Here is a 25898-nt window from a genome sequence, read left to right on the forward strand (position 1 = left end):
CCTGCTGTCCTGTGAGAACACCTGTTACATCAGGTAAGCAACATTTGCTTTCTCACAGGACAAGCAGGATGGTTGTCCTCACAAATGGGTGAGTACCGAGCTGAGGATGTCCTGACTTGCACCAAATGCACCCAATGACGTGCAACAGGCACAACAACTGGGGTGGAATTTGGTAAAGGGCATCCGCACCCTACCGGGAAGGTGGAAGGGTGTTGGTACATCACGTTGGAAAAAGGTTACGCAAGACAGATTGGCCGAAGATGGAGTCCTGTCTTCCAGCTTTGTCCAAACAATAGTGGGCTGCAAAGGTATGGAGAGAACTCCAGGTTGCAGCACCGATCGAAGGTGTGCCACTGACGTCGCCATGGCCCTCACAGAGTGTGCTTTCACACGGTCTTGAAAAGGAATGCCAGCTTGCTGATAGCAAAAAGAAATGCAGTCCGCCAACCAGGAGGAAAGAGCCTGCTTACCCACAGGATGTCCTAACTTGTTAGGATGGAAAGAGACAAATAATTGAGTGCTCTTCCTGTGAGCAACTGTACGGTCTAGATAAAAAGCTAGAGCTCGTTTGCAGTCTAGGGTATGCAGAGTCTGTTCCCCGGAGTTGGAGTGGGGCCTGGGAAAAAAGATAGGTAGTATGATGGATTGATTAATATGAAACTCAGAAACTACCTTAGGTAAAAATTTAGGGTGAGTGCGGAGTACCGCCCGGTCCTGCAAGAGCTTAGTGTAAGGCGGATAGGTAACTAGGGCCTGCAATTCACTAACCCTGCGAGCTGAAGTGATAGCCAAAAGGAATAACACTTTCCATGTGAGATACTTTAATTCACAGGAGTGCAGAGGTTCAAAAGGAGGTTTCATTAGACGACCAAGAACCAGGTTAAGGTCCCAAGATGGGGCCGGAGGACGTAAGGGTGGCTTCAGATGGAGCAAGCCTTTAAGAAAACGTGTTACCAGGGGTTGTACTGAAATAGGGACACCCTGTACACCTTTATGGAAGGCGGCTACCGCACTGACATGCATCCTAATGGAAGAGGTCTTTAGACCGGATTCTGATAGGTGCCATAAATAGTCCAAGAACTTAGAGATTGGACAGGAAAGGGGATCAAGGGACTGAGAAGTGCACCATGATGTGTACCTTTTCCATTTATATGAATAGGATCTTCTGGTAGAGGGCTTTCGTGAAGCTATCAGGACACGAGAAACCGAATCCGAAAGGTTAAAAGGCTGAAGGACTAACCTTTCAACATCCATGCCGTCAGGGACAAGGCTTGGAGGTTGGGATGGAGGAGGCATCCGTCGTTTTGAGTGAGCAGATGCGGATCCGTTCCCAGAGGGATGTGCCTGCGGATGGAGAGATCCTGGAGTATGGGAAACCACACTTGGCGTGGCCAGTGGGGTGCTATCAGGATCATGGTTCCTCCGTCCTGGCGTAGCTTCACGAGAGTCCTTGACAGAAGAGGAAGTGGAGGGAATGCATAAAGCAGACCTGTCGTCCACTTGAGGGAGAAGGCATCTCTCGGCTGAAAGTGTTGGCTCCGAATGAGAGAGCAGTAATCGTCCACTTTGTGGTTCTGAGGGGACGCAAAGAGGTCTATGCGGGGAAAACCCCACTTGTGAAACAGAGAGATCACTACCAGAGGATCGAGTGACCACTCGTGTGGCTTGAAGACACGGCTCAGCTGGTCTGCCAATACATTGTCTACTCCCGGCAGGTAAGTGGCCCTGAGGTACATAGAGTGGGAGAGGGCTTCCGCCCAGATCTGCGCAGCTTCCTGACACAGAAGGAAGGAGCCTGTGCCTCCCTGCTTGTTTATGTACCACATGGCCACTTGGTTGTCCGTCTGGATTAAGATTATCTGATGGAATAGATGATCTTTGAAAGTTCGGAGTGCATAGCGGATTGCGCGAAGTTCCAGGAAATTTATCTGGTGTTCGGCTTCCTCTTTGGACCATAACCCTTGGGTTTGTAATTCGTCCACATGGGCTCCCCAACCGATGTGAGAAGCGTCGGTGGTTAGGATTACTTGCGGATCCGGTGGAAGAAAAGGTAAGCCCTGAAGGAGGTTGACCTGAGTTGTCCACCAGGTTAAGGATAGGCGCAGGGCCTGTGTGACTGTGACTATGGAGGACAGAGGCTGAAAAGCTTGAATCCATTGGTGTCGTAGAGTCCATTGTGTTACTCTCATGGCTAGTCGGGTCATGGGAGTGACTTGAACCGAGGATGCCATGTGTCCTAGGAGAATGAGGAACTGGCGAGCCGTGGCAGTGTTTTGAGACTGGAGCTGGCGAGCCAGGGATATTAGGGTATGGACCCTCTGAAGAGGAAGGTAAGCCTTTGCCTGCAAGGTGTCCAAGTCTGCTCCAATGAAGGATAAGGTTTGAGACGGGACTAAGCAAGATTTCTCGTAATTGACAAGAAACCCTAAGGAAAGGAGTGTTTGAATTGTCAATTTTAGGGAGGATTGAGCTATGTGTTGGGAGGAGGCCCTGATTAGCCAATCGTCCAGGTAGGGGTAGACGTGGACACCTTCCTTCCTTAGGAATGCTGCTACCACTACGAGACATTTGGTAAAGACTCGTGGGGCAGAAGCCAGACCGAAAGGTAGGACACGGTATTGATAATGGTCGTGGCCTACAAGAAACCGCAGATATTTGCGATGGGATTGTGTGATCGCAATGTGGGTATAAGCGTCCTTGAGGTCGAGAGAGCACAACCAACCCCCCTTTTGCAACAGAGGGAGCAAGGCGCCCAGGGTTACCATCTTGAACTTTTCTTTTTGCAGATACTTGTTGAGGGCCCGAAGGTCCAGAATTGGACGTAGCCCCCCTGATTTCTTTGATATTAGGAAGTATCTGGAATAGAATCCTTTCCCTTGTTGACAAGGAGGGACGGGTTCTATAGCATTTGATTGTAGAAGGGATACTTCTTGATGTAATTGAGTGAAATGGCTGGTTAGACTCCATGCCTGAAGGGGTGGGGAGTCTGGCGGAAGTGTTATGAAGTTGAGGTGGTAACCCTGTGCGATAATTGCTAGCACCCACTGATCTGAGGTGATCTGTTTCCAACGGTGTAAGAAGTGGAACAGTCGACCCCCCACAGGGATGTGTGGAAGAGGGAGATGGCATGTGCTCAATACAGGGAAGTCAAAGGCCCGCCGTAGGCCCAGGAGGTGGGGCTACAGTAGGTCTTTGCTTTCTTGGCTGACGAGGCTGAGGCCTGTTAGAGGACCGTGCAGGACGAGCCCTAGTTGACGGAGGGTAGTAGCGACGTGGTCGAAAGAATGACTTCTTAGAGTCCTTCTTTTGCGGTTGCTTGGAGGTCACCTCAGGTGGGACAGATGAGAGTTGTTTCAACGTCTCATGGTGGTCTTTTAACTCCGCCACAATCTGTTGAATTTGCTCTCCAAACAAATTGTCGCCTAAGCAGGCCAAATCAGCAAGACGATCTTGGACTTCTGGGCGAAGGTTGGATGACTTTAACCAAGCCCAACGTCTGGCTGAGATGGCTGTGGCTGAAACCTTCGTGGAAGCATCGAATATGTCATAGGCAGTCCTAATCTCGTGCTTCCCTGCCTCAAATCCCTTGTGAAGAAGGGCTTGAAGCTGTGGTTGGTATTGGTCCGGCAACGTGTCAGCATAGTCTTGCATCTGCTTAAAGATGGCTCTGTTGTATTGAGTCATGTAAAGTTGATATGAAGCTATGCGTGAAATCAACGTAGCTCCATGATACACTTTCCGTCCTACACTATCGAGGAACTTGTTGTCCCTGGTAGGTGGGGTAGAAGAGTGCGGCTTAAGACGCTTGGCCTTCTTCTGTGCGGACTCAACCACAACAGAGCGATGATCCAGTTGAGGTTTTTGGAAACCTGGTGCTGACTGGACAAGGTATGTGGAGTCAGCTTTCTTGTTAACTGGTGACACCGATGAAGGAGATTCCCAGTTTTTCTTGAGCAGATCCAAAAACACCTGGTGTATAGGGATGGAAGCGATGATTTTTGGAGCATCCAGAAATTGAAGTAGTTCCATCATCTGGTGTCTGTCATCAGCTTCAGATTGTAGTTGAAAAGGTACAACTTCTGACATTTCTTTCACAAAATTAATGAAAGATAGATCCTTAGGAGGAGATCTTTTTCTACTCTCTGTAGGAGATGGTGGCGAAGGCAGATCTGTGTCAGAAGAGGTGTCATCATCATCACCCCAGGTATCGTAGGGATCATGTGTGGCTTGTAGCCCTGATGGACCTGGCTGAGGCTCTGAAGGCATCGATGGAAACAGAGGTGGAATCGGTGCAGTAGGTGGAACCAGAAATGGCATCGATGGCTTCGGTGCTGCCGATGGAATCGGTGCCTGGCGCGGAATCGATGGAGCCGAAGGATAAATCGGTGGAGATATACCAGAAGGTACCGATGGAACTACCCCGGAAGGGGGAATTCGAAACGGTGTTTCTCCTGCCGATGAGAAACCAGTCGGAGACGGTGGTGTTGTCGATGGCACTGGAATCACCGATGGAAGGGCCGTCATGAGTGCCTCCATGCGGCTCAGTAGCGGTGCTAGCGCTTGTATCAACGGCTCGGTGGTCGGTTCCCTCCTCGGTGGCGAAGCCGGTGCCGGCGTCGGTGCCGGGGGCGGCACTGGAACCGGTGCCGGAGACGGTGCCGATGGAGGTTGTAATTTCTTCATCGCTTTCCTCGATGGCCTCCTGGACCAGCCGGTCCAGTTCTGCCCGGAGACCAGGGGTAACCATACCCGGCTCGACGGGAGAGGGAGGCTGAGGCAGGGCCGGAGGGACCACCGTAACCGGTGGGATCACGGCCCCCCACACCCCGAGAGGGTGAGGGTTTCCTCGATGCCAGCGAACGAGACGTGGAGGGCATCCGGTCTGTTCGCGGCTTCTTTGTCGGTGGCTCGGCTTGAGCAGAGGTCGATGGCTGTGGATCCTCGACAGGCCGAGACTTATGCCGTCGATGGCGGTGCTTTTCTTTCCGATCCCCTCGCCCATCCGGGGAAGGGACGGGAGTCGACGGCCGAGAAGCGATCGATGGCTGACGGTCACCGGAGGGTTGACGATGATGGTACAACTTCGACGGTGCCGGTTCCGATGACGTCGATGCTATCGATGGCGTTGGGGTTGGTGCATGGAAGAGGAGCCCCATCTTCTCCATCCTGGCTTTGCGACCCTTGGGTGTCATTAAGGCACATTTGGTGCAAGTCAGGACATCATGCCCACTACCCAAACACATTACACAAACCCTGTGGGGGTCTGTGATGGACATAGTCCGGGTACAATCCGGACAACGACGGAACCCCGTTGCCATGGCTGGAAGCCAAAATTTAGGCTGGGGATCGGTAAGTGCCCACAGGCCTCGAGGGCCAAAATCGACGGCAGTCGATGGAAGAAGGCAAAAAACTTACCGGGTTCCGTAAGATGACTAAAAAATTTGTCGAAGGGAGACCCCTGAGGGGCAAATTTTCTTAGGAAATTAATTTCCAAATTCCTGTCAGGAACGTGGTTAGAGAGCTCCTTTCACCGCGTGGCAACTGCTGCGCGGAAAAAAGAAGACTGAAGGGAGACCCCTGCTGGCTGCAGGGTCAGTGCCTTGCTGGGCATGCCCAGTAGGGGCCAGTCAAAGTTCTGTTTAAACTTTGACAGAAGTTTTCCGTGGTGGGCTCCATCCTCGATGTCACCCATTTGTGAGGACAACCATCCTGCTTGTCCTGTGAGAAAATAAACTTCCCATAGCAAAACAGCATTAAATTGCCAGCACTCACATGCAAACCCTACCTATGAAAAGGCAACACCGCATATATTGGTGTTTTTAAAGACTGCTGGTTATAACTCGTATCAGGAACACAGAACAAACCAGGTTGTTATAGATCTTTGCACAGAAACTGCACGCTAGCAGAACAGAGCACAGACAGAACCTCAAATATAGAATAGAGACCATAAACAGAAACAAGTTAACAGAAAATTAACTGGAAACCAAAAGCCAAACCCTGTATGCAGAGTAAACAGAAAACATCACCATTCTTCATAACACAAAATAAAGAAATATGAAATCATAATTATAAAACCATATAAATACTTCAAAACCCCCGACAAATAGAACATCCAATAATTAAGAACTCAATTTTTTTTAAAAATTAACCAAACACTAAGAAAATATTTCAAGCCAGACACACAATATTAAAGCTTTTTTTTTTTTTTTTTAAATCTTCCATATCTAGTATATTGATTTCTACTCACTTTGAGACTGCCATAGATTAGGGGGGGGGGGGGGGGGGGGGGTTTTTTTTTTGAAAAAACACAAACTTTCTCCTCTGTCATATGAGCACGTGGTCACTCACATCCATTCACCCCTCCATGCAGTCACACTCTCACATACACACCCAACCAATTTCTCTCTCTCTGGCTCACCCCACCCCCCACCCATGCACTCTCTCACATATACACAAACTCAGTCCAGGCCCCTTTTCTTCTTGGGTCACTGGCAGGATTGAATCCCTCTGAAAGCTCTGTGGGACCTTTGACTTTCGTCTGGCCTACAGCCCTGCCGGTGCCACGCTTTTTTTTTTTTTTTTTTTAGGATGCCAGCAGGATAGGGAGTGCCGACGGGTCTGCGAGGTCTCTCTCTTCTGGCTGACAGCAGGCATCCTCTTCTGTGGGTCACCGGTGGGACGGGGTCTGCAGACATCCCTGTGGAGCTTCTTTTCCTTGGTCTCAAAGCTTTGCCAGTGCTAGCCTTTTTTTTTTTTTTTGCTTCGCTCCGACGGTGCTGAGGGGGCCTCCTTTGGCTGATGGGCAGCCGAATGCACCACCAGCCAAGAGCACAACTGCAGCAGCAAAAAGAATCCTCGGGCACAAGAAAGCAGAGACAGCGCAGGAGAGAACTACCCTGCCACCCGCTCCCCCATCAGTCCTGCTGGGAAGTTCCCTCCATAGCCGGAGAAGACCAGGCAGTGCCTTCACCACCTCTCCAAACCGGGGGAAAACCCACCACAGCAGATACAAATTCATAAATCTCGAAGGAATCAAATCTGGACTATTTCCGGACATTTTAGCCCTCCTTTTGGCTTCCGACATGAAAGCAAATCTCTGTAGTGTCCAAAATAAATCCAGACAGTTGGCAACCCTAGCTATGGCTTTGTCATCCCTAAATGCCCCATTAACCCTTTGATCATTTACTGGTCCAGCTGGCTCCCTTGCAGACTTTTTACTTCTAAAAAGGTTTCTATTATGAGTTTGCGCTTCCACAGAAAGCTTCTTTTCAAATTCTCTCTGCCTTCATCACCAATGCTTGCATCTAACTTGCCCAGTGCTCATGTCATTTCCTGTTTTCTTCATTCAGATCCCTTTTTTATTTCTTGAAAGATGTTAGTTTAGCTATTATAGTCTCTCACCTCACCTTTTAACCATGCTGGTAGTCATTTAGCCTTCCTTCCACCTTTTTAATGCATGGAATACACTTGGTCTGGGCTTCCAAGATGGTATTTTTAAACAATGTTCATGCAGCGGCTCCTTTCAGTTTTTCCCTAACCATTTTCCTCATGTTATCATAGTCACCCTTTTGAAAACTGAATGCTGTTGCAGTAGCTTTAGTGTCCTCCCCTCCAGTTATTAAGTCAAATTTGATTTATGTTGTGATCACTATTGCCAAGTTGTTCCAACAACGTTACCTCTCGCACCAAATCCTGTGTTCCACTAAGGCAGAGCTTTCCGAACATTTCATGGTGGTGACACTTTTTAGACAAAATTTCACAACAATAATTCAGTCTACTAGCAAACCAGAGGTTAAAGGTTAAACAAACGAAACATATTTTGACAATTTATGTAAGTTTCCTTAAATGTATATATATAAATAAAATGTTTCATGACAACCTCTCATGAAAACCTCTCATTTATATTAAAAATATATAATATTCCAAGATTAATGTTATTGCTATAATTTATGAATAACAATAATAAAACAGTTTTCAAAACCAGCCCCTAGGTATCTGACTCCCTTGTGCATTCACCTTGCAGCATGCGTTTCAAAAAGTACACCAAACTGACCCTTCATAGGTATCTGTGATTTGGAGCCTGGCAGAACTGAGCCAAAAAGATCTCCAACATAAATGTCGCATTTTCCCTAAATAACTAAGTAGTAGAACACACCCTAGACTAGAGCGAGGCTGCTCATTTTAACACTTCTGCGCTAAGGCAATGAGAACCCAGCAGCCCGGGCACAGTCACCCTCTCTGGTGTGGCCTCTCTTCTTGATGTCTGCAGCAGCTCTGGGCAAACGTCACTCTGCACACATGCAAAGACACACTGCAGTGATCACCCAGAGCTCCCAAATATTTGTGTGTGTATCTCTCTCTCTCTCTATATGTATAATCTATAAAGAATGAGGTGAGAGGGCTGAGGGGATCCAGAGGGAAGGGAGTGATGTGTAAATAAGGAAAGGGGAGACTGAATGAAAGGAAAGGGGAGAGTGGAGGTGAAATGGGAGTTCAAAGGGGATATGAAAGAGAAGGGGAGAATGAGTGGGAGTCCAAAAGGAGATGTGAGAGCCCCTTTCACATCTCCTTTCGAATCCCCACTCGTTTACCCCTTTTCACATCCTATTTTGAGCTCCCATCTCCACTTTCTCCTTTCCTGTCACTCACACCCCCTTTCCTTCCATTTGTCACTCACTTTCCCTCTCATACCCCTTGGCTCGCTCACTCACCCTCTTTCTTTCTCTCCCAGTTGACTCAACCTCACCCCTCCCACTCACTCTTCTTTCCCTTCCCCCATTCCACCCCTCCCATTTGACTACTTAACCTCCCTGAGTCCCCCCCTCCCCCAGTGGTCATCGCCTATCCTTTCTTCCTCCGGGTCACTCACCTCTATATTTGGGCCCAACCGCACGTGTGCTTTTCTGCTGGTGGGGTGGGGTGGGGTGGGGTGTGGGAAGTCCCTCCCCCCCCCCCCAGCACATCACTCAGTAAGAGTAAGGAACCTGCCCCGCAGCCGCGGATTCCTCTACTGCTCACTGGGAAGGGCCAGGGCCGTGGGGGGAGTCTCTGGGTGGCGGAAGCCGGGGGACACTTTCTGCCGGCGTAGTCTTCTAGTTTTGCACCACGCTCGGCCCATTCCTAATTATAAAACCGCTGCGATTCTACAGTTAGGCAGGGGGAGAGCGTGGTGCAAAACTGGAAAGCAGACACCAGCAGAAACTATGACCGCTCCTGCGCACCCTCCCTCCCCTGTGAGACTGCGCAGACCCCGCAGAGCCGCGGCTCTGGCACAGGACCGGCCCACACCTTCATTCATTAACAAAGAGCGTGGCAAGATGGAGGGCCAGAGCTGCGCCACCACGGGGTCCTGCAGTAAAGTACTTTTTTTTTTTTTTTTTTTAAGAATAGGCCAGGTGAACCTACAGCAAATTTGCTTGGTCGCATTCGCAGCTGGAAATCCTTAATGCTTTTGCTGCGAGGAAGTGAAGGTAGGTGACATCACTTGCTCCGCTCCCTCACGACACACTAGAGTCGTGACACACACTTTGGAAAGCTCTGCACTAAGGACTAGGCCTAAAATAGCTTCCCCTCTTGTTGGTGCTTATAGCAGCTGCTGCATGAAGCAGTCATTTATTTCATCTAGGGACTTCACCTATCTGGCCTGTCCTGATGTGACATTCACCCAGTCGATACTGGGGAAATTGAAATCACCCATTATTACCGTGCTGCTGATAGCTTCTCTAATTTCTTTTAGCATTTTGTTGTCTGTTTGTTCATTCTGGCCAAGTGGACGGTAATACCCCCCCCCCCCTATTTTATTCTGCTTTTCACCTGGAATTTCTATCCATAAAGATTCAATATTGCATTTTGTTTCCTGCAGAACATTTTTCCTGTTTGACTCAATGACCTCTAACATATAGTGCCGCCCCTCCACCAATTTGATCCATCCTATCATTTCAATCTAATTTGTACCCTGGTATCACAGTGTCCAATTGGTTACCCTCCTTCCACCAGGTCTCAGAAGCCAATTAAATCAACCTCTTCATCCAATGCTATACACCAACTCCAGCTTATTTTAGACTTCTAGCATTCAAATAGACATTTCAAATGCTCTGTCTGCTCTTTACTTAAAAGTATCTGGTCCACTTTAGCATTTATTACAACCTCTCTATTGGGATGCCATGATTTCCCTGTTCTCTTAGTATGCTTCAAAGATGTATCATTCCTAACCATTTGAACGACTGTCTGCTTCCCCCCCCCATCATCTAGTTTTAAAGGTTAGTGCCAGCAGCCTGATTCTACTCTGATTAAGGAGTCCATCCTTTCAGAAAAGTGCCCCCTCCCAAAATTAGTGCTCAGTGCCTGCCAAACCTACAACTCTCTTCCCTACACCATTCTCTCATCCATTCATTGAGACTCTGGAGCTCTGCTTGCCTCTGGTGTTTTGCACGTGGAACAGGGAGAGCATGTCAGAATGTTACCCTGAAGGTGGATTTCAACTTTCTACCTAAAATCCTAAATTTGGCTTCCAGAACCTCCCCCTCCTGCACTTTCCTATGTTGTTGGTATCCACATGCACCAAGACAGCCGGTTCCCCGCCAGCACTATATAAGATCCTGTGATCCATGAGGTCCTGCCACCTTTGCATTAGGTAGGCACGTTACCAAGCGATCCTCACATCCACCAGCTACCCAGTCTGCCCTGTAGGTGTTGATCCATTAACTTCAGTTGTCTGTCTGTCCATTACTGACCTATTCTAACAAGACAAACCTCCAAGAGTCACATTCTGACTTTGCTTTCCCTTAGCCTGCTTCATACTCTGTGTTGCTTTAAAAAAAAAAAAAGCAAAACAAAACAAAAAAACCCCATACACCTGTGTCATTGAGTCATCTTGAGATCCCAGAGGGCTGCAGGATGTTGAGTTAATACTGGCACAAACCTAGTTACAACATTTATTAGCACTGCTAACAAGAAGTATACAATTACATGATGGCTTACCTTTATATTGTAATCATAGCAAGGTGAATTTACCCTTGCTATAATTACAGACATCTGGTTGCACTATTAGGTGGCTTATTCATGGGTCATTCTCCATTAACACCTGCCTTCTACCAAAGTCATCCCGCTTCCTATGTGAACAATGAGATGACACATCTGGGGCTGGGAGGAGTCTGAGTGGGGGAGGAGAGAACCCTAGAACTTGATCAGCAAGTCTGATTGAAATCACTTCCTGTAAAATAAGACCGATAATGCATGTAGAGCCATGCAAGGGTCTCTACACGCTGATTACAGAGCCGACAGTCTACCCTCGATATCTGAAATGCTTAAATCATTTTAAAAATGACTACGTCCCCAATCAGAATGCAAACAGTGTGGGCAAACCTCAGAGATAGGGAAATCAGCCAGACCACTGCAATATATTAGTGTCGAGTGCCCGCTGTCCTAACCCACAGCCAGGCATCTCTCCTGGGTGCGCAATGCAATATTTAAAAGGGGGGGGGGGGGTTTGCACTGCCAAGCAGGCGCTAGGGGCCTCCTTGGCAGCGGGCGATCAGGAAAGGTAGCTGTCAGCAGGTTAGGAAAAATGGACCTTCAATTTTACCAGTGTCTTGTTTTCCTAACCACTGCACAGCCAGGGGGTTGTGGACGCGTGTTCAGCCACGGGTTAAACAGTGCACTCGGCTGAGGGCACAGTTTTGCATCAGCCCCCTGACATGCTTACATGCCCTGGGCCAAACATGCTGCTAACATTACAAAAAGATGAACTAATTTCTCTCTCTACACACACACAGGTCCCCCCCTCTTCTCTCTACACACAAACATGCCCAAAACCCAGAGTGGGAAAGAATAGAAAAACCAGAACAGAAAAAACTTATAATATACATCTGAAAATGATCAATGGGTTGAAAGAAATACACAAAGTATTATTAATTTCGCTTCTAAATGAGTCTGGCAGGAGGTCTTACTTCCCAAAATATTTAAAACTAACTTCCTTGGATAAAAATTATTCTAAAACAGGAAGCATAAATGGGAGTTTATAAGATTAAATTTATATTGGCTTAAATGTTGAAACACGACACATGAAACCTAAACATGGATGGATTGAAGAACTCTATACCTCTCAACCGTATACAGACTTCTGAAAACTTTTGTTGCTCCTTCATGGCAAACAAAAAACATGGAGACACAGAACTACGCTTTAAAAGGAAAAAAAAAAGGCAGAGTGAGCTGAGGAAACCAGGAAAAAGGATCTAGATTTACTGCCCTTGCCTCCAATCCTGACAAAAAACACAAAAAAACAAAAACACACAACAAGCTTAAAAACCATTTAAAAAAATTATCCACCACAAGGACAATTCAGAAAAAAAAGAAAGTCAATTCTCTTCCTTGCATCAGGGTCAATCTATTCTTGCTATTGGTAACTAGAACCCTCACAGAAAGTGCTGTGAAATTATACAGAAATTTAAAATGTCCTTTTCATTCCTCATAGCGCCACCCTTAATTTATTCTTTTTTAAGACAGAGAAATTTTTGTTTATTTTTAGATTTGTTTTAAAATGGATCTTTGTCGTTTCAACACTGCTCACAAAAAGTGGAGAGCAAATAATTCAAGTGCCCCCCCCCCCCCGAATGTACTCTATTTGCACTGTGTTTTTCTGGCGGCAAATCTGACTGCCATAACAAGCAGTCCGCTAGAAAGTCAGTTAGCAATGTGATTGGACATCCCTAGAACCCAGCTACATCCTCCCCTCCATCAGTGCTGGCACAAAGAGAGCGCTATCCTGTGCAAAGTAGATAATTTGAAAACACCACAATGGATTTTAGAAGTGCCCCTTTATAACAGTTTCAAATCCTGACCCTCCACTGCAGTTTTGTTTTGGTTTTTTTAATGGATTTTAAAGGTGCCCTTTTAGGAAGAAAAAAGGTGAAAAAAAGTCAATCCAAAATAAAAGTTTGGTTTATTCCTTGATTGACAAAAATTATTTAAACACAAAATAAAGAGATGTTGCAGCCCATTTAATCCAGAAATGCAGTTCTTCTGTTTGAACATGAAAATGCAAGTTTACTGCACACCAAGAACAAAGTTAATTGAGCTAAACACTTAGCTCTATTTTATTTGGTTATCTCCTTACCACGCCTGCTACACAAACCTTTACTCATACACTGGAAAGAAAAATATGAGCCAGGGAAGCCACCCCAACTACCTGGAAATCTGTATTTACTAAGTTCAAAATTCTAGTCCACCTTTAATAAACCACTTAAAGAAGTTTCAGCTGTTCCCAGGTATTTCCATGCCCTAGAAAATAGCTACAGAATCTTAATTTTACAATGCCAAAGTCATTCCCACCTCTTTCTATACCAAGCAGTGTTTAAAAGGGAAATATCAAAAGCATAGTACCTGATTCACTAAGGGTTGGGTTTTTTTTCCCATAGCACAGAATGGGAGAAGAGCCTTAATGAATCCGGGCCATAGTTTGCTAGATTTAAGCACCTTGTTTGTTGGCTTACCAGAAATCTCCCAGTAAAAAAACGGTTTTGTATTTGACTTGCTAGTATCTGGCCAGTTTGGTTTTTATTTTAAAAGTCACTATCTTTACTGAAGTAAAAAATACAGACACCTACACAGCAAGAACAAAGAGCCCCATTCATGTGGTACTTTCTCCTCTGAAGGATCAAATTGTTTCGAATGGCCCCGAGAGGACGCTCATCTGCTATCAGGTGGCATTTCTTGAGCTACAGTCACATTCGACTGGAAACTACTAGGAGGAAAGTATAAGATGGCATTTACTCTAGCATGCCTATTGGGGCTTTCATTTATTTTATTTGTAGAAAATGTTATGTTTTATGCAGAGTTATCTTTTTAGCAAGTATATTTGAAAATGCATTTTACACTGTTTTGCTACAGATATTTTAGACATGTATAATGCAATGGTTTGTACATTTTGCAAGCTGCCTCAAGCATAGTTTTAAGGAGAGGCTGAATCGCACCCAAAAACAAGCAAAAAAGAAAAAAAATTCACTGCAAAAGCAGGTAATCTGCTAGCAGCCCTACTCCATTCCTTCTTCCAAAACATTCTCACAGAGAATAGTGAATCGCGCGGTACGGGGGGGGGGGCCTGCGAAAGCCGGCAGCCATAGCACCACTGCGAAACTGGCGGCGATAAGGGCCCTTACCTTTCACAGCCAGTGATGTCTCCACAGCGTCTGCCCCAGTGCCGCCCCCTCTTCTGGGGCCGACCACCCCGATCACACTATCGCACCCGAAAAGTCCCTTTTTGCGTGCGAAAGCTATTGAAAATGACGCCCTTAGTTTCCTTGCAGTTTTCGCTGCAAAGGTTTCTGTGTAATAGTGGGTAGCTATGCTATAGGAGTTCATGCTCGTCTGAACTCTGGCTCTAGTGCAGAACCACCTACAGGAAAAACACAAAAAAAAAAAAACCACAGGGGACCAGACTCCGTGAGAAACAGGCAGGCAGAGTATACATGAGACAGGCAGCAGGAGCTGGCTCATGAGTAAGGTTCAGAAGTAGCTTAAAAAAAAAAAATCAAAGACGTACTAGGTCTGCTTCATGGAACGGCAGTAGTGGCAGGAGCAGAAGGGCCCAGACTAGCACAGGCAGCAGGGTGAGGCGCTGTGTAGGTGCGCGGAGGGGCGGCACAGCAGTCTGAGGTGGAGGGAGTAGAAAGACGCCCCGAAGAGCACAGACTACGAGAGGAAGGAGATGAAGCAGTTGCAGCCATGGCTGGAGGAGAGGATGACCAGAGCAGCAGTGCCTGGAGGTGCTGGGAAGAGAACTAGAGAAAGTGGTAGAAAAGCAGCGTGCTGAGGCATTTGCTAGTGTTACCAGGCACAGCCAAATATAATCTGCCACTTTTAGGAACTTCTGTTTAATTCCTGCGGGGGCTGAGAGAGACTGGGCTGCTGGGACACGCTGCTGGGCTGCTGGGACACGCGTTCCTATTGTGGAGAAGCATTCCTTGGCGAAGTTGTTCTGAATGGTACAGATTGGTTGGCTGATAAGTGTTCGGTAAATACCACAGACACTCATTTCAAGAGTGTCTATAGGGAATTTTGCCCAGGGACTCAGTGTGAGCAAGGCTGGTCGTGAGCCTCCTAAAATATAATAAAAATGCAGAGTACTACCAACAAGTCATTTACTACAACCAGAAGTACGTTCTGATGAATATTTAAGGCTTTGTCTCCCCCCCAATTTTTTTCTCCAGGGAAAAATCAGTATTTTTAAAACACTAAAATGGTAGAAAATTGGTGCCAAAAGTACAAAAAGGTTTCTGGGTAAATAAACATGGAACATGACAGAAAGACTACTTGATTCACCTGGTCTGCCCATTTGTTCTTGCCTACTGTGCCATCATAGGTCTTGAGTTGTGGCTTTCTACCCCTTCCTCTGTCAGAAAGGTTTCCATCTAACCCAGGCAAGCTTGAATTCTGCAGCTGTTCTGGCTCGTGCACCCTCTGCTGAAGTACACTGCAGGCATTCACTATCCTCAGAAAAAACATTTTCCTTGCATTTCTTTTGAGTTTCCCACTCTTCAGCTTCATATAACCACTTGTCCTTAAAGTTTTCATTCTATGGAAAATACTACCTTCTGGTACTTTATTGAAGTGAACCATTTTGGTGGCACCTATGAATTGCCTTTATCATGGCAATGTAGATGTATTTTCCCAGAACTGAACTCAATAGTCAAGGTGAGGGTCTCAGAGACCTGTAGAGAGGTAATATTTTTCCTCTCTTTGTGCAACCATGTATACTACTACTACTTTGTCATACTCACTGGCTACCTTGAAATCAGAAATGACAACCCCCCCGGTCTCCTCCTTGTTTGACGACTGCTAGTTCACCTCCAAAAAAGATACTTGATCCTTAGATTTCTGCATCCTTAATGCACGATTTTGCATTTTGTAGCTTAAAATGTAGTTAAAATCTCTGAACATTTTCCCCAAGTTTTTAAAGTCATCTTTCATCTTAACTACCCCCCCTCTGGCATTTTCACTGTGTGTCATTATCTGCCAACAGTCACACTTATTTCTAACCCTTCCCCAATCTCACTTAGAAACGCTGAAGACAACAGGGTCAAGCATGGGGGTTTGCGTCACACCATTGGTTACTCTCCTTGCCAGAGGGCACAGCATTCAGATGTTAGACCCCAGCACCAAGAGAGAAAGTAATATTCCATGTGTGACAAAAAGCAAAGCAACTTTTTAACAATTGTCAAGCAGAAAAAGGAAAAACCCTGTTTACAGAAATGCTACAAAATTAAGGCAAATATGTACAGTTTCAGCAGATGCTTCCCCCAGTAAAACCAGGTATGTGAAGTATATACAGGAAGTCCTCAGACTTGAGATGGTTGTTCCCTGAAAATCGTATTAAGTCGAAGCTAATTGTCCCATAAAGCAATGCACTAAAGACCTAATACCCTATTTTACTGGCATTTTAAAGCATTACTTTTTTTTTTCTGAAGAGAAAAAAGTGCTAAGACATGTCTACAGTCCATTGCAATGCCACCATTTTGAGAAGAGGAAGTTCCTGCTACTCTTCCCAGGCCTCGGGATCATCAGCACACTAATGTGTGTCTGCTGGAAGAAGCTCGGGTGTAAAGTCAAAACAAGTGTTTTACGTTGGATAATGGGTATCAGTTTAGAAACACAACTCTGAACCCTAGCTTGAAATGTCTTAAGCCCTCCCCAAAGCCCCCAAATCTGGCTTTTGTTGTAGAGATAGATAGATATAGCAAAAGCCAGATTTAGGGTTTTTGTGAAGGGGAGGAGAAAGGAGGAAGAGACCGGTGGTTTTCAATCCGGGATGCCCGTATTTCAAAAAGGATAAATACAGGATCGAGGAGGTCCAAAGAAGAACGACAGGATTGGTGAGGGGGTCAGTATTGGAAGATTTGTGAGGAGAGGCTGAAGGATATGAATATGTATACCCTGGAAGAGGGGAGGTGCAGAGGAGATATGATACAGACCTTCAGATACCTGAAAGGTTTTAATGATGCATGAACTTCAAACCACCTCCGTTGGAAAGAAATCAGTAGAACTAGGGGTCATGAAATGAAACTCCAGGGAGGAAGACTCAGAACCAACGTCAGGAAATATTTCTTCATGGAGAGGGTGGTGAATGCCTGAAATGCCCTTCTGGAGGAGGTGGTGAAGATAAAAACCGTGAAGAAATTCAAAGGGGCATTGGGTAAACACTGTGGATCCCTAAAGGCTAGAGGTTGATAATGAAGAAAAGAGCGCATGGGGGTAACTTGCTGGTGTGGCAGTTACTACCCTTAACAAATAAGCCTTGATACTGTTAATGCAACTCCATCATTGCTCAGCGGCAGTTGGAAAAGGGGAACTGGATTCAGATGGCAACCAATGAGGGCCCCGACTTTTATGGTCTGAGGAACAAATAAACATGGGGGTAACTTGCTGATGTGGTTTTTACTACCCTTAATCACTAAGCCTGATACGTTTGATGCAGCTCCATCATTGCTCTTTGCTTCCACAGCAAGGGTTAAGGGAAATTGGATTCGGACAGCATCCAAGGGCCCTGACGTTTACAGCCTGGGAAGCTGATAAGCACGGGGGGTAACCTGCACAGGCAGACAGGGTGGGTCATTTGGTCCTTTTCTGCCGTCATTTCTATGTGTGCCCACAGGTGTGTACACAACCAGATCACCACACGAGAGGGGGGAGCCCTAATATCTGAATGCCAACCACCTGCCCCCCCTGCCACACACATCAGTAGCTTCAAGCAAGAGATGCTGGTTCCCTTATCAGCTACCATGTTCTGACCTGAAGCAGCAAAATAGGAGCCACGGCATCATTACTGCTGCACAGGAAAGGGGAGCTCACCGTTGCTAGCACAAAAGCAACCAAGAAAACAGCTAGCAGCAGAACTAATACAGAGACAACAGGCACCACAGGGCAGTGAAAGTTTCCTGCCCCCTAGCTGTCTCCTCTTCCTCCTGCCTCCCTAATGCACGGGCTTACACAGGGGTGGGAGGAAGAAAAGGCAGCCACGGAGACGGGAAGCACAGTACTTCCGTGGTTCCCCCCGGTGCCCGATATCTGCTCTATCCTATTTATCCCATGCTTGTGATGGTTGCCCTGTTGCTGCTCTCCAGTTGTCATGAGAATGGAAGGGATGTGGACAGCTGGTTGAGGTAGAGATTCACTTCCCACACTTAACAGGTGCAGAGAAAAGGGCAAGAGATGGGGGAGAAGGTAGGAGGAGAGCCAGCAATGGAGAGATGGAGGTTTCAGAGTGGTAAATAGGGGGAAAGAAAGAACTGGAGATGAAGGGTGAGAAATGCGAGGGAAAGAGAAAAAGCAGAGATAGCCGGAGAAGAAAAATGGACAGAAATCAGAACAAAGATATGAGAGAGGGATAGATAAGGAAAAGACAAGCGTAAGAGAAAATTGAAAGGGGAAACAGAAGACCGCCAAGCTGAAAAGAGGAGACACAGAGGGGAAAAACCCCTTACAATCAAAGTACAAATGAACAAAATGCTACAGTTATTTGCTACATGTTTTGAATTTTTGCATGCCAGGGTGTACATAAGGCTTTTTATACTCTTTAAAGGTGGTACAGTAGTCATGAAAGGCTGAGAATTAAGGTTCTTATCAGTCCCTCTCTTTCACAACCTGTAATTGCAGGCGTCAAAGTGTAGCAGAAGCCAGTGGGGGTCTGGTCAGTTACACCACAGTACGGCCCAAGGTCATGCCTGCAAAACAAGAGTAAAATAAGGGCTGTAACACCAGTACCCACCTGCCTCCTGTTCTGGGCCCTGGTGATCCTCATCCTTCTGGCGGAATAGAAGATGAAGTAGCCTATTGTGGCAGCCGTGACGATGAAGAATGACACAGAGACGAAGAAAATGGAGTAGTGATTCATCCAGGGGCCGTGCTGCTTCCCCACGTCGATGACCATGCTCACTTGGAAACCCTTCTTAATTAGCTCTACAATTTCTTTGCCTTTCATGTTACCAATCATTATTGCAACCGTATCGCCTGTCCCTGCAGAAGAAAGGACAAGACATTGTTTTTAGTATATTGTACCCAAGGTAAGGAGTCAGACAGAGATATGGTCACAGATTGGGGGAATCATAATGAAGCCACTAACAGGATATTATAGATCAGGGGTGGGCAAGTCCGGTCCTCGAGGGCTGCAAACCAGTCGGGTTTTCAGGATACCTCTAATGAATATGCATGAAATAGATTTGCATACAACTGAGGCAGTGTGTATGCAGGTCTCTCTCATGCATATTCATTAAGGATATCCTGAAAACCCGACTGGTTTGCAGCCCTCGAGGACCGGAATTGCCCACTCCTGTTATAGATAGATCTTTTTTAGAACCTGTATGTAGGATTTAAAAACTGGCAATAAAAATCTTCAGGTAGCAGTAGCATGCAGAATGGATGTATGTTGGTCATGGATGGATTAACATTTAAACTTAATACCTGAAAATTCTGTTTGCATTCAATGTTTTGAAACTAGGACTTCATAAACAAAAAGAGCTGTGTATGCATACAGGAAGCCTCCTTTGCAAATCTGCTCCTCTCTTGCTTATACATGATCTTTCTGCCAACCAACTTAAAACTTGATGGAGCAACTGCGTACTGATCAGACAGTGAGCACATTCAAGGAGCTCAAGCTTCTGCCACGGAAAGCTTGTTATCCAAGCATGCCCCTGATAGGGAGTTTTAGCCACAAACTACACACACCTTACAGTAATTCCACCTTCGCAGGGCACAAGCGTACGACCTCTCTCGCACTCTGAAGGAGCATCATCATGGACCAAAACAATTTTCAAGAGGCAGAAACAAATTTATGGGATCTCTCAATTGAAATCATTACGGGATACTGTGTGACATCTCAATTGAAACCAAAGTGAAATACAGTCAAGAAAAAGGCTGGAAAAAAAACCAAAAACCCCACACCCTCCCCCAGTGGTCAGCTCAAAAGCATGCAGAACGGGTTATGCTAAGCAAACCCGAACCCAGGTATTTGTCTTCACCTCCCATATTCTCAGAGCGCCAATGCTAGAATGGACATACTATCTGTGGTTACAGCAGAGCCAACATTGTTATTAGCTCTGGCACATGGGGCCCATGCCCCAATTCTTTATGTAGTCTCTCCAGTGGTGGTCAGGCACTGGGGTTGTAGCCAGATCCAATGGTGGCCTGCAGCAGCCAAAGAAGAGGTCCAAGAGTGGAGAGGGTATGTAAGAGAACGTGTGTGTGTGTGACAGAGGTTAGAGTTTGGGAGGCCCACTCCCTAATAATCCACAACAATCTCAGGGATTTGGGATTTTTATCCTTTTGAGTTTTAATTGAATATTATTTGATGTTCCAATGTTTTATGGGTATTTGGTACTTTTTTTTTTTAATTTGAGTTTTAAAATTGTATGTTATTCTATTCATCAGCTATTTTGAAATATATATTCGTATGGTTCTATTATAACTGATGCTTTATATTTCTTGATTTTGCTTGATGTTCTGAGGAATGGTAATGCTTGTTTTTCCATTGTTGAACTGCATACACAGTTTGGTTTGTTGCGGTTTCCAGTTTAGTTTTGACTGCATATCTGTATTTCTACTTTATGGTCTCATTCTGTACTTGATTTGTCTGTACTTTGCATGTGTGACAAAGATAAAGCATTTTCTATTGTGTAGGGATCTATAGCAGCCTGGCTTATTCTGTTTTCCTAATAGAGGGTGTATTGGTGTTTTAGGGCCTGGGGGTAATAGGTGGCAGGGTTGTTACTGTTGCAATTGTGATGGCATGGCAAGTTTGCTATAGATTCAGAGTCCATTTTTTTGCAGGGTTCTGAAGTATCACACTGTTTCTGGTAGGGGATAGAGCTGTTACATGAGGTAACACCAGAAATTGAATATTTTTCAGTGAGTGCTAATGGGAAAGGTTTTGCTCTGCACCTTTTTTTTTATTGGGGGAGGGGGAGTTTCTGTGAATGTAAAGTATTTTAGAAACCAAGGTGCAGGATTTATACTGGATTCTGTCCTATCCTGCATAGACCACCAGACTTCATCCCCTTAGAGAAGAATTTTTGATTGCTTTCAAATAGTTTTAGTGATAGTTTTACTAGACCATTGAAACTGGCCAGGGGTTTCTTTGTTGCACACAAAGCCCTTCCATATTAGGTGCTACAACCCAAGAAAGAGATCTAGGTGTCATAGTGGATAACACATTGAAATCGTCGGTGCAGTGTGCTGCGGCAGTCAAAAAAGCAAACAGAATGTTGGGAATTATTAGAAAAGGAATGATGAATAAAACGGAAAATGTCATAATGCCTCTGTATTGCTCCATGGTGAGACCGCACCTTGAATACTGTGTACAATTTTGGTCGCCGCATCTCAAAAAAGATATAATTGCGATGGAGAAGGTACAGAGAAGGGCTACCAAAATGATAAAGGGAATGGAACAACTCCCCTATGAGGAAAGACTAAAGAGGTTAGGACTTTTCAGCTTGGAGAAGAGACGACTGAGGGGGGATATGATAGAGGTGTTTAAAATCATGAGAGGTCTAGAACGGGTAGATGTGAATCGGTTATTTACTCTTTCGGATAGTAGAAAGACTAGGGGGCATTTCATGAAGTTAGCATGGGGCACATTTAAAACTAATCGGAGAAAGTTCTTTTTTACTCAACGCACAATTAAACTCTGGAATTTGTTGCCAGAGAATGTGGTTCGTGCAGTTAGTATAGCTGTGTTTAAAAAAGGATTGGATAAGTTCTTGGAGGAGAAGTCCATTACCTGCTATTAAGTTCACTTAGAGAATAGCCACTGCCATTAGCAATGGTTACATGGAATAGACTTAGTTTTTGGGTACTTGCCAGTTTCTTGTGGCCTGGATTGGCCACTGTTGGAAACAGGATGCTGGGCTTGATGGACCCTTGGTCTGACCCAGCATGGCATTTTCTTATGTTCTTATGTCTAAAGATGCCACGGACATGCACGCCCAGCAAAATGTTAGAAGCGGTGTCCTGTCTCTGCATGGATCGAATCTGGTAAGAGCTGGGGTATGGAGAGCAGCCACTAGACCCTGCTAGCATCAAACCAACAGGGCAGTTTTAGGATGACACCCCCCGACATGGGAATGTAGAAAAGAGATATGTGATATTCAATTATGTGTTTTTATAGGATTGTCCGGGGGTGGAGCTGAATTGTGATTGAGATAATCAACAAAATCTTGGCAGGTAGAAAGATGAGAGCTTATGGGCCCATACCCCGGATCTTTTAGGTACTTAGCAATGCCTCTGAGCATTGCAAGGAAACAGCACAGAGAACAGTGGGAAAAACCCTACAGAAAGAATAATCGGGTACCGATGACATCTCAACAAATAGTTTTAAAACCCCCCACAAACTTTCCTCTTTAAATTACTTTAAAGAGAGGCTACATTTCTTTTGATTTCTTCTAAACTTATCCAGTTCTTCTCCGATCACCACTAAAAATTACTACTACATAAGCCAGGGGTGGCAAACTCTGGTCCTGAAGAGCCAGAAAGAGGCCAGGGTTTCAGGGCATCCACAGTAATATGCAAGAGATAGATTTGCATACAATGGTGGCAGTGCATGCAAATCTCTCGTATGCATATTTGTGGATATCCTGAAAATCTGGTCTGTTTTTTTTGGCTCTCGAGGACCAGAATTGGCCACCCCTGCCATAAGCTAACTGCATAACGTGCCGTAGGTGACCTTTTATTCCCAACCACTAAAAAACAGAGGCTGTGGTTACCCTGGACACCAGACATGTTTGTAGCCCTTGAAACCAGTCATCCCTGATCTAGACTCCAACGCCAGGAAATCATTTTGCACTACCCAAGACTGCTTTAGTGCTACTCCCAGATACACTGCAGGACTTTGATACTCCTCGACAGCACAAAGCTTAAGCATCCACCTAGCAAAGCAAAACGACATGGCCTTGTCGCAGTCCGTGATGGGCTGTGCAGAATTCACTAAGCATTTTCCCCATAGACATTAAATGGGAGAAAACCTATAGTGAATTTAGTACATTAAAAAAAAAAAAATTCCATGCCAACAGTCAGCTGATAAGTTGTTGCAAGCAACTTCTGAAACACATGTAAGAAATGGAAAATGAACAAAGGTCTAGTATACCAGCAACAGAATTAGCATCCCCAAAACAGTCCCAGCTTGGTCTAGCGGAAAAAAAAAAAGTGCATACAGAGAACCTGTTTTGTATTTCAGGATTATACTGGTTCCACAGGTCTCATTACCGATACAAACAAAAACGTGTCTAACTGATAAAGCCTGAAGAGAATTTATTAGCACTAGTGATTCTGTATTCCAGAACACCTTACTGCTTATTTCCTACTGGGCCTTCAGATTATTAATCGTTCCGTCTACTGAACCTGTTAGGCTAATCGAAACTCGATCTAAAGTCTTTTCTGTTTTGGGCTCTAAACTTTGCAATGCACCTCTCAACCGGGCTCTGTATTGTGGATCCTCGCTCATGGAATGCCCTACCAGAAGAGCTTCGGTTTTTGACAGATGTTAATGTGTTCAGAAAGTCATTAAAGAATTTTGTTTTTAGAAGCATTTTTTGCCTGAGATTTAGGCTGACTACGGAATATTGATTTAACTGCTTATTTTGTGTGTTGTGTATGTTTTTAAGATATTTAATGTTGATGTGATCCGCTTAGCGGAATATAAACACTTTACTAAATAAATGAACTTCATGTTATAGCTGATCATATGAAATTTCGAAAGGCATTTGCTTTTAATTAATGTTTGTGTGTTTATTTGAATTGCGGACTATAAATCTGTGAAATAATTAAGAAACCTATGAAGGCCTTGAACATATTAGATGCCTTCCTTACCAAAAAGTCATTTAGAAAAAGGAAATCAAAATAAAGAAAAAAGTAAAGCCACACTAAAGCATCAGCCTTTGAATTAGAAGGTTACATAGTAATGATGGCAGAAAAAGACCAAAATGCTCCATCTAGTCTGCCCAGCAAGCTTCCCAAGGTAGTAAATGCCGCTCCGTCCAGGTTACCCCCCATGTTTCTCTTAAGAGTAGTAACTGCCCCTCCGTGCCGGTTAAGCTTTTTTATTTATTCCCATCCTCTAGCTTTTTAGGAATCCACAGTGTTTATCCCATGCCCCTTTGAACAAAAAAGTTCTCATGCCTCTAACCTGCACCCGGGAGAGCCAGAGGGCCCTAGTTCCAATAGCACATTACAGGTTTCTGAACTGATATCAAGATCTAGCAGCAGCTTTTCTGTAGCTTTGATACAATCATCCATCAGCTAAAAACCTTTGTGAATGTTGCTTTCTTGGCTCTCAGAATATAATTCTCTTAAAGATTAGGCCAACTGCACAAGACAGAGGCATCTGGATCAGTAAGTCCAGATATCCTCAATTACACTTCATCACTGGTGAAGTTAAAAGTAAGGGTGGAGTTTGGTGTGTTCAGAAGAGTGAGTCAGAAAGACATCAATCCAGTTTCCATGACGTTCTGTACTTCACTTCAAGAATTAAAAGAATGCTTTAGTCATCTAACAACTCAAGCCTGATAGATTCAAGGGTATCATTTAAATACATATCTTCTGTCACACTGTTCTGAAAATAGGAAGATTAATGCAGACAGCAGCAAAAGTAAAATTCAAGACAGGAACATAACCGGTAATAGAAAAATAGGCAAGGTGGTGTGTGAATACCAGGAAGGAAGAGTATGTACTTCAAATGTGCAGGGAAATCTCTCATTTTGGTTCATTTTATTCCCCATTTTGTGGGCGTTTTCATTCATTTCAGAAAATAGCATTCATTTGCCGAAATGAACAAACACAAAAGTTTGTGGGGGGGGGGGGGGGGGATTTTCGTGGGGGATAAACTATGTATTCATTTCAGGGTAAAACCCACCAAAAATAAAAATGCCTGATTTCACAACACGCACATCCCGAGTGTGTTACACCATCACAAAGAACAAAATACAAAACTTCAGTACAGGTACACCCTGTATTATGCTGGAATCTGTCAAACAGGTGTGCATATCCAAATGGGTGGAGATTTTAAATAGTTATATTCCCTTGCAACTGTTTTTTTTGTTTGTTTTTAAATGAAAAGAGCACCAACTTTCATGCATCTTCGATTATGACTGACGCCAAGCAAACCAGATTGTGAGGAAGTCAAAAAGTGTTATTGTATCTCCGTTCAATCTAGTGCAATATTGATCAATTTAGCTAATAATCAGGCTGATTCAGTAAAGTCCGCGGGAGAGCGGGTGAACGCCTGCTCTCCCGGCGCGCGCACAGACCACTCGCCTGTGCGCGCGATTCAGTGTTTAAATTAGGTCCGGCGGTAGAAACGGGCAAAAGGAGGCGCTAGGGACACTAGCACGTCCCTAGCGCCTCCTTTTGGCCCAGAGCGGCGGCTGTCAGTGGGTTTGACAGCAGACGCTCAATTTTGCCGGCATCGGTTCTCGAGCCTGCTGACAGCTACAGGCTCGGAAACCGGTCGCCGGCAAAATTGAGCGTCCGGTTTTCGGCCCAACAGCCGCCTTCAAATTTATTTTTTTTTTACCCTTTGGGACCTCCGACTTAATATCGCCATGATATTAAGTTGGAGGGTGCACAGAAAAGCACTCTCTCGGTGCCCGAAGAAATTAGCGCCTGCCTTTGGGTAGGTGGTAATTTCTGAAAGTAAAATGTGCGGCTTGGCTGCACATTTTACTTTCTGAAATCGCGCAGGCATACCCAATAGGGCCGTCAACATGCATTTGCATGTGGAGGGCGCAATTAGGTTCGGTGGGTTGGACGCGCGTTTTCCGCCCCTTACTGAATAAGGGGTAAGGGAAAACACGCGTCCAATGACAGGTTAACAGTGCGCGCCATTGGAGTGCACCTTACCGGCCTGAATGTTCTTTCAG

At 45.2% G+C, this 25898-nt stretch overlaps 1 protein-coding gene across 3 annotated transcripts in view; it reads right to left on the minus strand.

Moving 5' to 3' along the window:
• RNF128 (ring finger protein 128) overlaps positions 1-25898 on the minus strand; it is a 244334-nt gene that overhangs the window by 81157 nt on the left and 137279 nt on the right. For all 3 annotated transcript variants that reach the window (XM_029607576.1, XM_029607575.1, XM_029607577.1), the window contains exon 2: positions 18761-19008. In XM_029607576.1, the coding sequence (XP_029463436.1) occupies positions 18761-19008 (248 nt within the window). The remainder of the gene's footprint in view (positions 1-18760; positions 19009-25898) is intronic.

This window comes from Rhinatrema bivittatum, chromosome 6, assembly GCF_901001135.1.
Source record: "Rhinatrema bivittatum chromosome 6, aRhiBiv1.1, whole genome shotgun sequence".
Classification (NCBI taxonomy): domain Eukaryota; kingdom Metazoa; phylum Chordata; class Amphibia; order Gymnophiona; family Rhinatrematidae; genus Rhinatrema; species Rhinatrema bivittatum.